Raw genomic sequence first — 13,725 nt, 5'->3', positions numbered from 1 at the left:
TAACCCCCTGGCTCTCTGTCTGATGTTGGACAGGCCCCCTAACCCTCTGAGACTCAGCTGCCCCTCTAGAAAATAGGACAATTCCTGCCTCACAGGGTTGGGGGCCTGGGGGCCTCGCTGATCCAAAGCCAGCTTGCTTCACCCCCAGATCTCACCTGCCCTGCTCTGCCCCATCCACAGGCTCCACTGAGTAAAGCCCTCATCAAAGACTCAGGAGGCCCCTGGCGGGGATAGCACCGTTTATTAAGAAAAATCAAGACAAAGACCACAGGAGGGTCCCTTCTAGGACACAGAGGCCAGGCGTCCCAACCCCACAGTCTGGGGGCCACTGGCAGGATGGCACTTGAGCTGGATCTTCAGGCTCCTGCAGATGGGGCAGGGTGGTCATATCTCCCTCCTCTCTCTCTCAGTCGTGAGTCCTGCCTTCCCCCACCTAAGGCACTAGCTCTTCCTGAGCACCAGCGGCATCCGTCCGTTGTCTGTTGGAGGAGTCCCTGGGCCTTCACTTCCAGATGGGTGGGGATGTGGCCTGGGGTGGGCGGGGCCCTATCAGTGCTGGGCTCTGCCTGTAGCAGCTCCTGGTAAGAGTTGGGGTGGGCCTTCCCTTACAGCCGCTGAGGGAGGGACCCCAGGCTGTGTGCTGGCAGGAGGGGGTGGGAATGCAGGCCAGGAGGACGTGGTAGGAGGGGGAGGCTGCCAGAGGAGGTGCCAGGGGCTGGGTGGAGGTGGGTGGGGGTGCTGAAAAACGAGCTGGTGGGGATGGGGACCGCCTGCCCAGGGGTGAGCTGCCTTTTGCTCCACAGCCGGCACTAAAGACAATTCCCAATTCTGAGTGGGTGGCAGAGACTCCTGCGATGCCCGTCTCAGGTAGCTGTGGGGCACCAGCCCACAAGCCGAGGTTGGCTCTCCTAGGAGTGAGAACTGCCCAAGGGCTGCAGAAACAGGCCACCCAGCTCTATCTGGGGGCTCCATCGGTGGGTAGGGGGACAGTGGGGGCAGTTCTGGGCCCACCCAGCCACTGTTCCTGACCCCAAGTCCTGGTGACTTTCTGAGGTGCCCACTCCCATCCAACCTGCCTTGCTGGCCAGCCTTGTGGCTTTGCCCAGCTGTGTGTGTGAGGGTGGCATGCCCACCTCCAGTCCAGCCCAGGGCGGTAGCAGCAAAGCGTGGCATCGCCTCGGTTTCTTACAAAAATTCATAATAATATTAATAATAATATACTCGACATTGTCGGGCTGGGGCGTGGCCCGGGAGTCCGTGTGGGGCAGGCAGGTGCCTACGAGGGGCAGGGGCGTGTGTTGGCCCCGGCCTGGGCGCGGTGCTGCAGGTCCAGGGGCTGTGGGGGCGGGGCGCCGGGTCGGGCCGAGTGCAGCACCAGGTTCTTGACACAGCCTGTGATGCCCGAGGAGAATCTGCCCCCGGTCAGCGTGGCCACGTCAGGGGCTCCGCCTGCCGGGAGGTGAGAGGACAGGGCCTGTGGGCTCCAGCAGCCCAGGAGGCGAGGAAGGCTGGGCGAGCTCTAGCCCTAAGGGAGTGCCGTTCCTGCCCCTGCCCTGAGAAGGAGCCCCAGACTTACCGATGTAGACGCTGCCCTTGGCGTTGACTGCCACGTTGGGACCTGGGGACCGGCCGCTGACCAGCTCCTCACCGTCGACTTGGATGGAACCTCTGCGGCCCTCCCTGCAGTGGAACTGGGTCAGGCCCCTTTCCACAAACTCCCTGGTCCTCCCCGGCCCCACGACAGAGTCCCCTCCCTCTGGTATCGAGACTCCAGACTCAGAAGTCTGTCCCTGTTCCCCAAGCTCTTTCTTTCCCCCGCTGAACGAGAGATCGGGCCCCACAAACACAGCTTCCTCATTTCTGCACCCAGGTTTCCTCCCACTCCTGGGGCACTCGCCTGCCCCCAGCGGAGTTCAGTCCGAGATGGAAGCCCGAGCCCTGGCTGGTGGGTTCTCCCCTCCCCTGGCTTCAAGTTCTGTCTCCACAGAGCTCAATACCTGCCTCTCTGCCCATGGTAGGGGCGTCCTGCCCTACTCCAGAACGCTGGGCCCCATCCCGAGTGCCCGGCAGGGTCCCTTACCGCAGTGCTGTCACCCGGTGCCACTCGCCGTCATTGATGGGGTCCTCAGAGACCAGGCGGGCCTCCCCACTACCCAGCTGGTACCTGCAGTCATCCAGGCCCAAGAAGTATGAGCTGGGGCAGGACCGGGGGGTGGGGTGCTGGGACCAGGGAAGGGAGAGGAAGGGCCAGGTGCCAGGACCTACCTGAAGACAAGGTGCCCGTCTTGAAGCCCGAGGCTGATGAAGTCCTTGCCTTGGCCGGCCTCTCCCACCTCCTGCCAGGGAAGCACAGGGTCTCTGGGGTCCCCCGCCTGGAGAGCAGAGGCTGCCGAGGCCAGGGTGCTCTGCTTTCCCCTCCCCCCACCACTCCGGCCACCAGGAAGCCAGCTTCCTGCCCCAGGAGCCCCAAGAGCCCAGCCGGATACCCACACTCACCACACCCTGCCAGAGCAGGAGGCCACTGGCTGTGCTGGTCCGAACCTCCAGCTCGATGGTCTCGGGCACCTCGGGCAGGCTGCGGAGGAAGAGCGGGTGAGGGGACAGAAGTCCCAGATTCCCATCCTCCCCATTAGGCCCATGGGCCCTTCCAATGCCAGTCTCACCTCCTGGAGAAGACACGGCCAGGGAAGGCAAGGAAGCCATCATCGTGGAAATAGGCTCCGTACTGCCCAGGGGCATCTGTGGGAGAGAGGAGGGTGGTGCCATACCTGCTGCATCAGGCATCAAAATCCCCCGTCAGTTCCCCTGACCCCCACCTCCACGCCAACATGCAGGACTAGGGGGCTCCGAGCCTGCAGTCCCTGGGGACCCACGGGGGCTGCCAACAGAATTCAGGGAGCCTATGACCTTGGATGGGAAAGCATTACACCTCAATTTCACTCACTTCTCACTGAAATTGAGCAGTTCTTTCAATGAGATGTAGGCAAGAAACCAAAGTAGCAGTGGTAGGACCTGCAACTTTGTTACTAGTATTTGCTTATCACATGACAGTAGCTGCAAATATTTCAAAATATCATTTACACATATTGCTGCTTTGAAATTGTGGTAGCTACTGAGATCACCAGATCTTGTTATTTGATGTGTTAATAAAGAAGCACATATATAGCAAGTCAGGGAACTTAAAACATGTTTTGATTACTTCAGCATAATTGCTTTCCTTAAATCAATGTATTTTATTTTATTTTATTTTGTGTAGTCAACAGGATCCGTGTCGGGTGACCCGCCATTCTACTTGCCAAATTCTGTCTGGCTTTAGCCCTGAAAGTCCCACATCCCAAGAAACCCCTCAGTCCGGAGCTACTGGGACCGTTGGTCACCTTGGACTGTGGCAATAAATGGTTCAGAGCCTTGGTGTTCTCTCCATCTTACAGAAGAGCAGGCAGGCTTGGGCGAGTGACTGGCCCAGGATGTCCATACTGTGTGTGGCTCCACACCCCCCCAGCCCTATCTGCTCATGACCCATCCCACAGGCCGGCACTGGCCACAGTAGCTCTGGCAGGGGACAAGAGTAGGGGACCCTCTGCTACCCTCCACCAAATGATGAGGAGAACGGCTGACATTTACCTAACACCTATGATGTGGCTGTGCGGGGAGCGTCCCATCCAGCTACAGACACCATTGCATTTAACTCAATCCTTACAACAACCCTATGAATGAATATTATATATAGATAATTTTTATTTTATTTATTTATTTTTGAGATGGAGTCTCGCTCCATGGCCCAGGCTGGAGTGCAGTGGCACAATCTTGGTTCACTACAACCCCCGCCTCCCAGGTTCAAGCAATTCTCCTGCCTTGGCCTCCCGAGTAGCTGGGACTACAGGTGTGCACCACCACACCTGGCTAATTTTTGTATTTTTAGTAGAGATGGGGTTTCGCCATGTTGGCCATGCTGGTCTCGAACTGATCTCAGGTGATCCACCCACCTTGTCCTCCCAAAGTGCTGGGATGACAGGTGTGAGCCACCGCACCCAGCCTTATTTTTTATTTTTTTGAGACAGGGTCTCAGTCTGTTGCCCAGGCTAGAGTGCAGTGACACAATTGTAGCTCACTACAGCCTCGACCTCCTGGGCTCAAGTGATCCTTCTGCCTCAGCTGGGACCATAGCCATGTGCCACCACACCCAGCTAATTCTTAAATTTCTTGTAGAGATGAGGTCTCCCTGTGTTGCCCAGGTTGATCTTGAACTCCTGGGCTCAAGCAATCCTCCTGCCTGTCTCCTGAGTAGCTGGGACCATAGATGAGCACCACCATGCCCAGCTACTTTTTGTATTTTTTTGTAGAGACAGGATTTCGCCTTGTTGCCCAGGCTGGTCTGGAACTCCTGGTCTCAAGCAATCTGCCCGCCACAGCCTCCCAAAGTGCTGGGATTATAGGAGTGAGTCACCATACCCAGGTGAATATAGTATTTTTTTTTTTTTTTTTTTTTTTGAGAGGGAGTTTCGCTCTTGTTGCCCAGGCTGGAGTGCAATGGTGCATGCAATCTTGGCTCATGGCAACCTCCACCTCCCAGGTTCAAGCGATTCTCCTGCCTCAGCCTCCGGAGTAGCTGGGATTATAGGCATGTGCCACCACGCCCAGCTAATTTTGTATTTTTAGTAGAGATGGGGTTTCTCCATGTTGGTCAGGCTGGTCTCAAATTCCCAACCTCAGGTGATCTGCCCACTTCAGCCTCCTAAAGCGCTGGGATTACAGGCGTGAGCCAGTGTGCCCGGCCAGCTGAACATAATATTAACAACAGCTAACATTCTGTACTGACTCTGTACCACACATTGTTCTAGGCATTTAAAATGCATTAAGTGGCCGGGCGCGGTGGCTTATGCCTGTAATCCAGCACTTTAGGACGGTGGCTTACGCCTGTAATCCAGCACTTTAGGAAGCCAAGGGGGGCGGATCACCTGAGGTCAGGAGTTAGAGACAGGCCTGGCCAACATGGTGAAACCCCATCCCTACAAAAAATACAAAAATTAGCGGGGTGTGGTAGCAGGCACCTGTAATCCCAGCTACTCAGGAAGCTGAGGCAGCAGAATCGCTTGAGTCTGGGAGGCGGAGGTTGCAGTGAGCCGAGATTGTGCCACTGCACTCCAGCCTGGGTGAAAGAGCAAGACTCCACCTTAAAAAAAAATGCACTAAGTAATTTTACTCTCACATAAAATTTTATCCAAATCCTTAGGGAAAGATGTTACTCATCTCCATTTTATATGAGGCACAGAGAGGTTAAGCGACTCACCCAAAGTTCCACAGCTAGTAAGTGGGAGAGCTAGGATTTGAACCCAAAGCAGGCTGGTTCCAAGTCTATACTCTTACCCACTATACCACTGCCTCGCCTATTATATTAGTGATACATAAGAAGAGATGTGTCTGTAAAGGGGTTAGCACAGTGTCCGTAAACATTCAATCAGCATTCACTCTTCACTGTTTCCTTAGCTTTTCAGTAGACCGTGGAATTCTTGGGAATGAGGGTCTTGCTTTATGCATCTTATATTTACTGCTCTCAGGGCAAGGATGGGCAACAATAGTTTGTTGACTGAATACATGAATACAGAGGAGGAAACTGAGGTCAGAGTGGTTTCAAAGGCCTGCCCAAGGTCACCCAGCCAGTAAGTGTGGGGCAGGCCCTAGCTCCACATAGCTGTGGTCTTCATTCTGTCTCTCTGCCCAGCAAGCTCCTCATATAAAGCTGTTCTGCTTGCAGGCCAGAATTGAGGGTGTGGGGTAACTGGAAGAGTGAGCTGAGCTGAAGCTGGGGAGGAGGCCATGGCAAGTACTCACCATTGCCCCCGCTGCCTTCAAGATGCCAGTCAGACTCTGCTATGCCATGTCCAGAGCCTATGGAGAAGGGCAGGGTCCAGTTGGTGGGCATAGACACCCGTGGGTACTATGTCGAGCTCCGGGGCCCCAAGACAGAGATGAAGTGGAGAGAAGCCAGGCCTGGGTACCTTGTTGGCAGCGTGGGCCAGAAAAGCCAGGGAGGCAGAGGCAGCGGGTGCCCTGGCAGGTGCCCCCATGCAGACAGGGTTCACGGAGCTGGCAGGGGTTCTCCTCGTGCTCACACAGGTCTCCTGTGGGCCAGGGCAGAGGCGAGTGGGTGGGTGGGTGGGCATGGGCTGGAGGTGTCGCTGACCACTTGTGCCCCTCCCCTCCGGTGCCCTGGGCAGGCTTTCCCACCTTTGAATCCATCTCGACACAGGCACTGGAACTCATACTCGCCAGCGGGCATGCACGTGGCACCATGTTGGCAAGGCTGGCGCTCACATGGGGAGCTGTCATAGCATTGCCCGATGCCCTGGCTGCCTAGGAAACTGTAGGTGAGGTCCAGCCGTTTGCCATTCACTGACACCTGTGGGGACAGGGACACCGAGGGACTAAAGGGGCCTGGGAGGCAGAGACCCAGGTGTACCAGCAGGGAGAAGAATGCAGTAGAGGGGAGCTGGGAGCCCACATTGGGCCCTGAGTGGCAGCATGGATTCTCGGTGTGGGGAGGGAGGCACAGGAGTTGAGTGCCTACTGTGTGCTAGAAACATTCATCCGTCAGTGCAGACAATCCTCTGCCCAACCTTTCAAAGTAGGTGTGATCATGCCCATTTTACAGAGGAGGAAACTGAGGCTCAGAGGTACAGTGTCCTGGCCCAGGGCCCGTGGGTGGCTGCAGGTGGAGGGGCCCAATGCCAAGGTGCTTGGAGAGCCGAGGAGGACACAAGGCTTGGCACCCCTCTCCTCCCGCTTGTCCCGAGGAGGCTGCTCTTACCTCGCCCACACAGCCGCGGAAGTGAGCGCTCATGTTGGTGGCTGGGGACAGTGGCACGGAAGGCTCCACACCCCCCAGGTAGAGCAGGGTGTGCAGGTTGAGGCCCTGGCTCTTGCCGGGCGAGGAGCGCAGCACAGGGCGTCCCCCATTCACCCGCAGGCTGCCGTCCTTGTTGAGACGCTCTGCAGACACGCGGTGCCAGCGGCCTAGGGCCAGCGGCTCGGCGCTCCGCAGAACGGCCAGCCCTGGGGAGGATGCCAGGCAGGGTTGGGCACATGGGGGCACACGGGGCTCCCTGCCCTCTCCACCACAAACAGGGCCCTGAGCAGATGGGGAATGCCCTACAGCCTTCTGTATTCCAGATGAGGAGCCCATGGCTCAGAGAGGGCTAGGGACTGGCCTCAAGTGACACAGAGACGTAATGCACAGGAAGAGGGGACTTGCCCTGATCCCTGCATTTATCCTCCCACGCCTCCCTGGGGCTTGGAGAGCCGAGGGGGGCACAAGGCTTGGTGTGCAGAGCCCCGCATTTGGTGCTGGGTGCTTACCTGACCCTAACTCATAGCGGAACTCCAGGTGGCCGCCCACCATCGCCAGGGACACGAAGTCCTCCACAGGCCCGCTCTTCCCCCCGCTGAACAGCAGGACCCCGTCAGGGGCGAGTGGCTTGAACTCCACGTCCAGGCGTAGCTCGTGGTGTGTGTTGGTGAGGGCGGGCAGTGCCAGGTAGGAGCCAGCACCCGACAGCGAAGGGGTGGTCACTGTCACACCTGCAGCAGCCACAGCTCAGCTGAGGCAGTGGGGATCCTGGACCCTCGGGTGGGGTCCAGCTACTCTGCCTTCCTCTGGGACCCTTGCCTGCCTCACTCTCCAGGCCCAGAGGCTCAGGACCAGTTGGCACCAGCTGCAGTGGCACAGGAGCCCCCCTGCCCTTGCACACGGGGCTGGGAGGAGCTCCAATATGACAGGGGTCCTCTTTGGGGGCCCTCACTCAATAAGGGGCTCAGGCTGGGCAGACATGTGGCCAGGTGACTTCGAGATCCTCTGGCTTGGGAATCGTTTTATCATCCGTAGGGCCCATCATGGCCTCAGAGTGCCCCACCCAGCCTCCCCAGCTGACACTAGGACCCTGGGGGTCTCAGGCCTGGCTCCCCTCACCTTCCTCACACCGCAACCCCGAGCGGCCCAGGTGGCAGCGGCAGGTGTAGCCTCGACCGTCAGGCCGGTTCACACAGGTGGCGTCGGGCCCACAGGCCTCTGGGGGGCACATAGGCCAGTGAAAAGACATGGAGGTGACTCTGGAGGGAGGGGGGTCCTGATGCCAGAGGTCTGCCCATCACACCCCGGGGGGCTGGGCTAGTGAGGGCCAGGCCAGCCTCCTGGGAGGCCTTGGAGGAGGGAACTAAGCAGAGCAAGGCGGGAGCCAGAAGAGGCCACAGGGAGGACTGCAGGGGAAGCAGTCGAGGGACTCTGTGTGTCTGCAGGTTCTTCAGAGACTGGACAGTGTTGGAGGGGGAGCACCTGGTGGCAGGTAATGGGGTGGGCACCTGGGTAATAAGATGGGACTGGGGGCCGGGCGTGGGGGCTCGTGCCTGTAATCCCAGCACTTTGGGAGGCCGAGGCGGGTGGATCACCTGAGGTCAGGAGTTCAAGACCAGCCATGGCCAACGTAGTGAAACCCCGCCTCTACTAAAAATGCAAAAAATTTAGCCAGGGGTGGTGGCAGACACTTGTATTCCCAGCTACTCAGGAGGCTGAGGCAGGAGAATCGCTTGAACCCGGGAGGTGGAAGTTGCAGTGAGCTGAGATCGTGCCCCTGCACTCCAGCCTGGGCAACAAGAGCGAAACTTCGTCTCAAAAAAAAAAAAAAAAAAAAAAAGATGGGGCTGGGGGTGGGGGAGTGCCTGGGTGGCGGGGTAGTGGTAAGAATTTGGTCAGCAGGGCTGGAGGAGGGGAAGCAGCAGTGATGGGGTGAGGGCCTTTGGGTAGCAGAGATGGGGGATGGGTACGTGGGAGGAGTGGAGATTGTTCAGGTGAGAGTGGGGGGTGTGGAAGTGCCCCAGTGGTTGAGATGGTGGTGGATATGGGGAGGCAGCAAAGGGAAGAGGCAGGCCCTGGGGCGACAGCGACTGGCGGTCGGGGTGCGTACCTGGATGGCAGTGCAGGGCCTGCGAGTGCTCACAGCGGCTCCCGGTGAAGCCAGCTGGGCAGACGCACACGTAGCTGCTGCTCTCAGAGTCATGGCACTGACCGCCATTCTGCAAAGCAGCCCCCAGAAGTAAGGCCGAGAACATTCAGTACCCCCCATAATCCCCACAGGGGCCAGCCATGGCTAGGGGTGGAGGCCACGGCAGCCAGGTGGTATGTGGGGTGTGGGGTCACCTGGCAGGGCCGGTCCCGACAGGTGGGGCAGTGGGAGATGCCGTGCGCCGTGAGGTTGAGATCATGGAAGACGATCTCCTCGCCCTGGATGCGCAGCTCCCGCACACAGCCTGGGAGGTGAGTGGGCAGGATGAGCACAGGGCAGGGTGTCCCAGCCCATACCCTGAGGTGCCCTCCCAGGCTCCCCAGGGCTCTTCCAGCCAGCCAGGTAAGGCCCAGCCTCAGCTGGAGGTGGGGAGGGGGCTCACCTATGAAGCCACTGCTCAGCCCCGCCTTGGGGATGGCACCATAGTCAGGGTAGCCACCCAGGTAGAGTTCCTCGTTCAGGTCCAGGCCCTGGAACTTGCCCTGGGGAGGTGGGGAAGTCAGGAATGGCAACAGAGGCTGGGCAAGGGCGGGATGAGGGCTGGAAGTAGCAGTATGGGGTTGGGTCTCACCTGGGAGGTCCCGTTGACCGGGGCCAGGTCACCCACAATCAGGGAGCCCTGGGTGAGGCTGCGCAGCAGGGTCACGGTGTGGAAATGGCCCAGGGCCAGTGGTGTGGGGTGGCGGATGGTGGCCATGCCTGAGCCTGCATCGAACCTGCTCCGTGGGGCAGGCCGGGGCAGGAGAGAGTGGATAGGGGGTTTGTAAGAAGGGCTAGGGGCCCAGTTGGGTAGAGGGGCCCCAGAGGAGGGATGTCACCACTTCCTGCAGTCCCAGCCCTGGGGCTGTTCCCGTTCCTGTCCCTGTCTCGTCGTCCCTCCCCGTGACCCATCCCCTGGATCTTCTCTCCTCACATCCTTTTGCTGGGAGCTTTCCCAGAGCAGCCCACAGGGACCCCAGGCTCAGCGCCCTGCAGCCTAGCACCTGGCCTGCCTGTTCCTCTGAGGACTCCTCTCTCCCTGTGATCACCTTGTTTCTCTGTTTATGGCTTGTTTATTCTTCCCCAGTGAGACTACACCTCTTCCCACAAGAGCCAGAATTTGGTCTGTTTTGTTTTACCTGTATCAGTGCCTGGCACACATGGGGTGGTCAGCAAATAACTGATGCATGCATGAATGAATGAATGAATGAATGAATCCTGGCCTGCAGCAGTCCCAAGTCTGAGGTTGCACCCTCCTCCACCTGACTGGCATACTATTCCTACTCTAGCAGATTGGGTGGTCACCAAGGGTAACGGCCACATTTTCTCCTTCCTCCAGATCTCCTTTGTATAATGGAGCCCAGGGTAGCACTTGCCAGACCAAAGCCCTGTGTCCAGTCCCCCTGTAGGTGGGGAGGCTGGGGGTCTCACCGGAACTCGGGCCTTCCCCCCACGAGGCCGAAGGAGATGAAGTCGGGCTGCCGGTTGGCCAGGTTGGTGGGGCTCCCTGGGACTCGCTTCTGCCCGTTGTACAGCAGCATCCCTGGGTGGGCACCACTGTGTAAGGGGCCCCCTTCCAGCCACAGGCTCCCCGTCCTCCCCCACCCTAGAAACCACCCAAGCTCTTGAGCCTGTCCACTCTCGGGACCTGTCCCTCCCTCTGGCACTCCTCACACAGCCAGGGCCTTCTCACTATCTCAGGGCTGGTGCCCCAAACGCAAGGGCCTTACTGAGCGCCCCTAGAAAGAAACTGAATTTGCTTCACACACACTGGAGTCTCCCTCAAGGGGGAGAGGGAGGCAGAGACTCACCCGAGTAGAGAAGGAGGCCTGGACAGTGAAAGTCAGAGACCCGTAAGAGACGAGAGAAAGAGAGGAGGAAAGGGTGAGATGGAGGCAGAGGAGGGAGGAAGGAGCAGAGATGGGGAAAGGAAGCTGGGACAGGAGGACTGGGGGTGATGCCCCGGTGGCAGAGGAGCCACGAGGAGGCTGGAGATATCACAGAGGCAGGGATGGAGAAGCCGGGAGGCACAAGAGAAGGCACACCAGGGTGGAGGCCCAGAGGTCTGGGGGCTTCTGGAGAGGGAGGGCTGAGGGATTGGGGCAGGACTGAGGGGCAGCCAGGGCTCCTGCCATGATGGCAGTTACTCCACGACGTCCCTCAACCCAGGCCAGCCCACCCCACAAATTAACCCTCCTGCTCACCATCGGCTGAGTCGGGCCGGAAGGTGATCTTGATCTCGAACTTCCTGTAGGCATCCTTGATGGTGGGCAGTGGTAGGAAGGAGTAGGGGGTCTGCGTGAAGTAGGGCACCACCCGCTCTGCCAGCAGAGAGCACAGCTGAAGACCCTGCCAGTCAGGGAGTGGGCAGGGCACTGCCAATTCTTAGGGGTGGTGTCTTACCTGGCACCTGCAGGTGGGCAAAGGCTTTGACCTTGCCCTGGCGGTTAGTGGCGGTGCAGACGTAGGTACCTGCGTCCTGGGGTTGGACTGAGGGCAGCATCAGCATGTTGTTCTCCAGGCGGCTGTCAGGTGGCAGGCTGCCATCCAGCTGCAAATGCACCAGCACTGAGGGCTCTGGCCTTGGCCCACGGCTCCAGGGGCCCACCTCCCATCTGTGCCTCAGGCCCACCTTCCAACATTGAGCGTTTGCTCTTGGCCAAGCCTGTGCCACATCCTGGGGACACTGAGACGCTTCAGATCTGTTCCCAGCCCCCAAGTCATGCCTGCTGGTTCCCTCTCCAGCACTTACCTTGCTCCAGCTGATGTCAGGAGTGGGGTAGCCTGAGGCTATGCAGGGGAAGACAGCTGCAGAACCAGCAGGCACACGGACTTCTTGGGGCATTGAGATCTGGGGCAAGGCTGAGAGGCATGGAAGAGACATAGGCCGTCAACATGACAGTCACAGATATGTGCCCAGCCTGCACCCTGATTCATTTCATCTTCACACCACCCCTTGAAGGAAGCCACTACATTCCATTTCACAGATGAGGAAATTATGGCTCAGAGGGGAAAAGAGGCTGTTTGCTCCTGGTTGGGCAGAGTCAGGGTTCAGGGCCAGATCCATTTCACTGCACAGCCTGAGACCTCTTCAACATGCCTGGGCAAAAAATTGTGCAGCCCTTTGGGGACCTGAGAAGTGCACACTAGGGGCAGTATAGGTAAGAAAGTTTGGAGGCAAGTCACAGGGCTTGGGGTAAAAAGGAATTGCCTTTAAAGAACACACAGTGTTTGTGTCTGCCCTGCATCTGTTGTCCTTGTTTTACTCTCTATTAGGTCTGTTTGTTGACTGGGTTATGTCTCTGCCCTCAGACTATGCTGCAGGTCTCTCCCAGCAGAGCAGGCACTCCCTGCAGATGAGGACAAGGTTTCTTTTTTCTTCTTGATGCTCTATGGCCTAGCTCTCTCCCTGTACATTCCAGGCTGCCCTGGGGGAATCTCACTTTTATCCCCTGCTGCTGCCACCTGTTATGAAACCTGCCCCTTAAACACACACAATGGAAAATGTCCCAAGTGAACAGAAAGGAAGAGCAGAGTGGGCAGGCAGAAGATGGCAGCAGGAGAAGCCCCTGCCCCACTCACTGTCCCCCAACAAAAGCGCCCACTGGCCTTCACCTTGCACAAGCAGCAGGACGTGGGATTGTGTGGTGCCAGCTGCGTTGGTGGCAGTGCAGCGATACTGTCCCGCATCAGCCAGCTCTACATGGGCGATCCTGACGACACCTCCGCTCTGCACAATGCCTGGCCGCAGATGCCCTCCAACTTTGCTCCATGTCACCTGAGGCTTGGGGTCACCCAGTGCCAGGCATTCGAACTCCACGGCGTGGCCAACCACCACAGTCTGCACAGAGGTCCGGATGTTGATGAGCACCGAGGGCAGGGCTGGGGAGGAGGGAGGCAGAGGTCCAGTGAGATCAGTCACTGCAGGCCTGGCCCGAGGGAGGCCATAGACTGCCCAAGGAAAGGTGAGCACTGAAGCTCCAGCATTCATTCATTCCTCATTCACTTTTTCATGCATTCACTCACAAACACACTCACTTGTCAGGTCTTATGCATTTACTCACTCACGTGTCCACTTCTTTTTTTTTTTAGACAAAGGGTCTTGGCTGTATTCACAGGTGTGATCACGGCTCACTACAGCCTAGAATTCATGTGCTCAAGCAATGCTCCCAGCTTAGCCTCCTGAGTAGGTGGGACTACAGGTGCGTTCCACCATGCCCGGTTCACACTGATTCAATCTTCATCGGTTCATCTGAGCACACACACACTCCATCCATATCCTTGTTCCCTCCCTTGAAATATTTATCAAGCCCCTTTTACTCTATGCTAGACACAAGCAAGGCAAAATAGAATAATTCTCTTTATTCTGACACATTTAGGGGGGATTCCTAGGGAACAGGGTCTGGGCCTTGTGCCTCTCTGCCTTTCTCATCTCTGTTCCCTGCTCTTAGCAGAGGCCTGAAGCCACCCTCCTACCTTGGACAACCAGCTGGGCACTGGCCTGGGCCTTCCCCCAAGGTCCATGGGCCTGGCATATATACGTCCCTTGGCAGCTCTGGTCCAAGTTCTGGATTCTATAAAGAAAAAATAATAAGACATCAGGGAGTTGAAAACAACTGATAGAATGCTTGGCAATTGGGCTGGCTGAGGCAGGTGGATCACTTGAGATCAGGAGCTTGAGACCAGCCTG

At 57.9% G+C, this 13,725-nt stretch overlaps 1 protein-coding gene across 7 annotated transcripts in view; it reads right to left on the bottom strand.

Moving 5' to 3' along the window:
• Positions 1-222: 222 nt before the first annotated feature.
• HSPG2 (heparan sulfate proteoglycan 2) overlaps positions 223-13,725 on the bottom strand; it is a 114,977-nt gene continuing 101,474 nt past the window's right edge. For all 7 annotated transcript variants that reach the window (XM_063594162.1, XM_034957737.3, XM_034957742.3 and 4 more), the window contains 22 exons: positions 13,512-13,609; positions 12,651-12,917; positions 11,788-11,897; positions 11,439-11,586; positions 11,240-11,356; positions 10,467-10,578; positions 9,628-9,772; positions 9,439-9,538; positions 9,191-9,300; positions 8,958-9,066; positions 7,967-8,065; positions 7,357-7,578; positions 6,809-7,053; positions 6,229-6,400; positions 6,000-6,122; positions 5,833-5,889; positions 2,664-2,739; positions 2,497-2,575; positions 2,266-2,336; positions 2,081-2,164; positions 1,577-1,680; positions 223-1,449 (listed from right to left, as the gene is read on the bottom strand). In XM_063594162.1, the coding sequence (XP_063450232.1) occupies positions 1,277-1,449; positions 1,577-1,680; positions 2,081-2,164; positions 2,266-2,336; positions 2,497-2,575; positions 2,664-2,739; positions 5,833-5,889; positions 6,000-6,122; positions 6,229-6,400; positions 6,809-7,053; positions 7,357-7,578; positions 7,967-8,065; positions 8,958-9,066; positions 9,191-9,300; positions 9,439-9,538; positions 9,628-9,772; positions 10,467-10,578; positions 11,240-11,356; positions 11,439-11,586; positions 11,788-11,897; positions 12,651-12,917; positions 13,512-13,609 (2,821 nt within the window). In that variant the 3' untranslated portion in view covers positions 223-1,276. The remainder of the gene's footprint in view (positions 1,450-1,576; positions 1,681-2,080; positions 2,165-2,265; positions 2,337-2,496; positions 2,576-2,663; positions 2,740-5,832; positions 5,890-5,999; positions 6,123-6,228; positions 6,401-6,808; positions 7,054-7,356; positions 7,579-7,966; positions 8,066-8,957; positions 9,067-9,190; positions 9,301-9,438; positions 9,539-9,627; positions 9,773-10,466; positions 10,579-11,239; positions 11,357-11,438; positions 11,587-11,787; positions 11,898-12,650; positions 12,918-13,511; positions 13,610-13,725) is intronic.

Source organism: Pan paniscus, chromosome 1 (assembly GCF_029289425.2).
Source record: "Pan paniscus chromosome 1, NHGRI_mPanPan1-v2.0_pri, whole genome shotgun sequence".
Taxonomy (NCBI): Eukaryota; Metazoa; Chordata; class Mammalia; order Primates; family Hominidae; genus Pan; species Pan paniscus.
The sequence above is the reverse complement of the archived record's forward strand: the minus strand, read 5'-3'. Positions and strand labels throughout refer to the sequence as shown.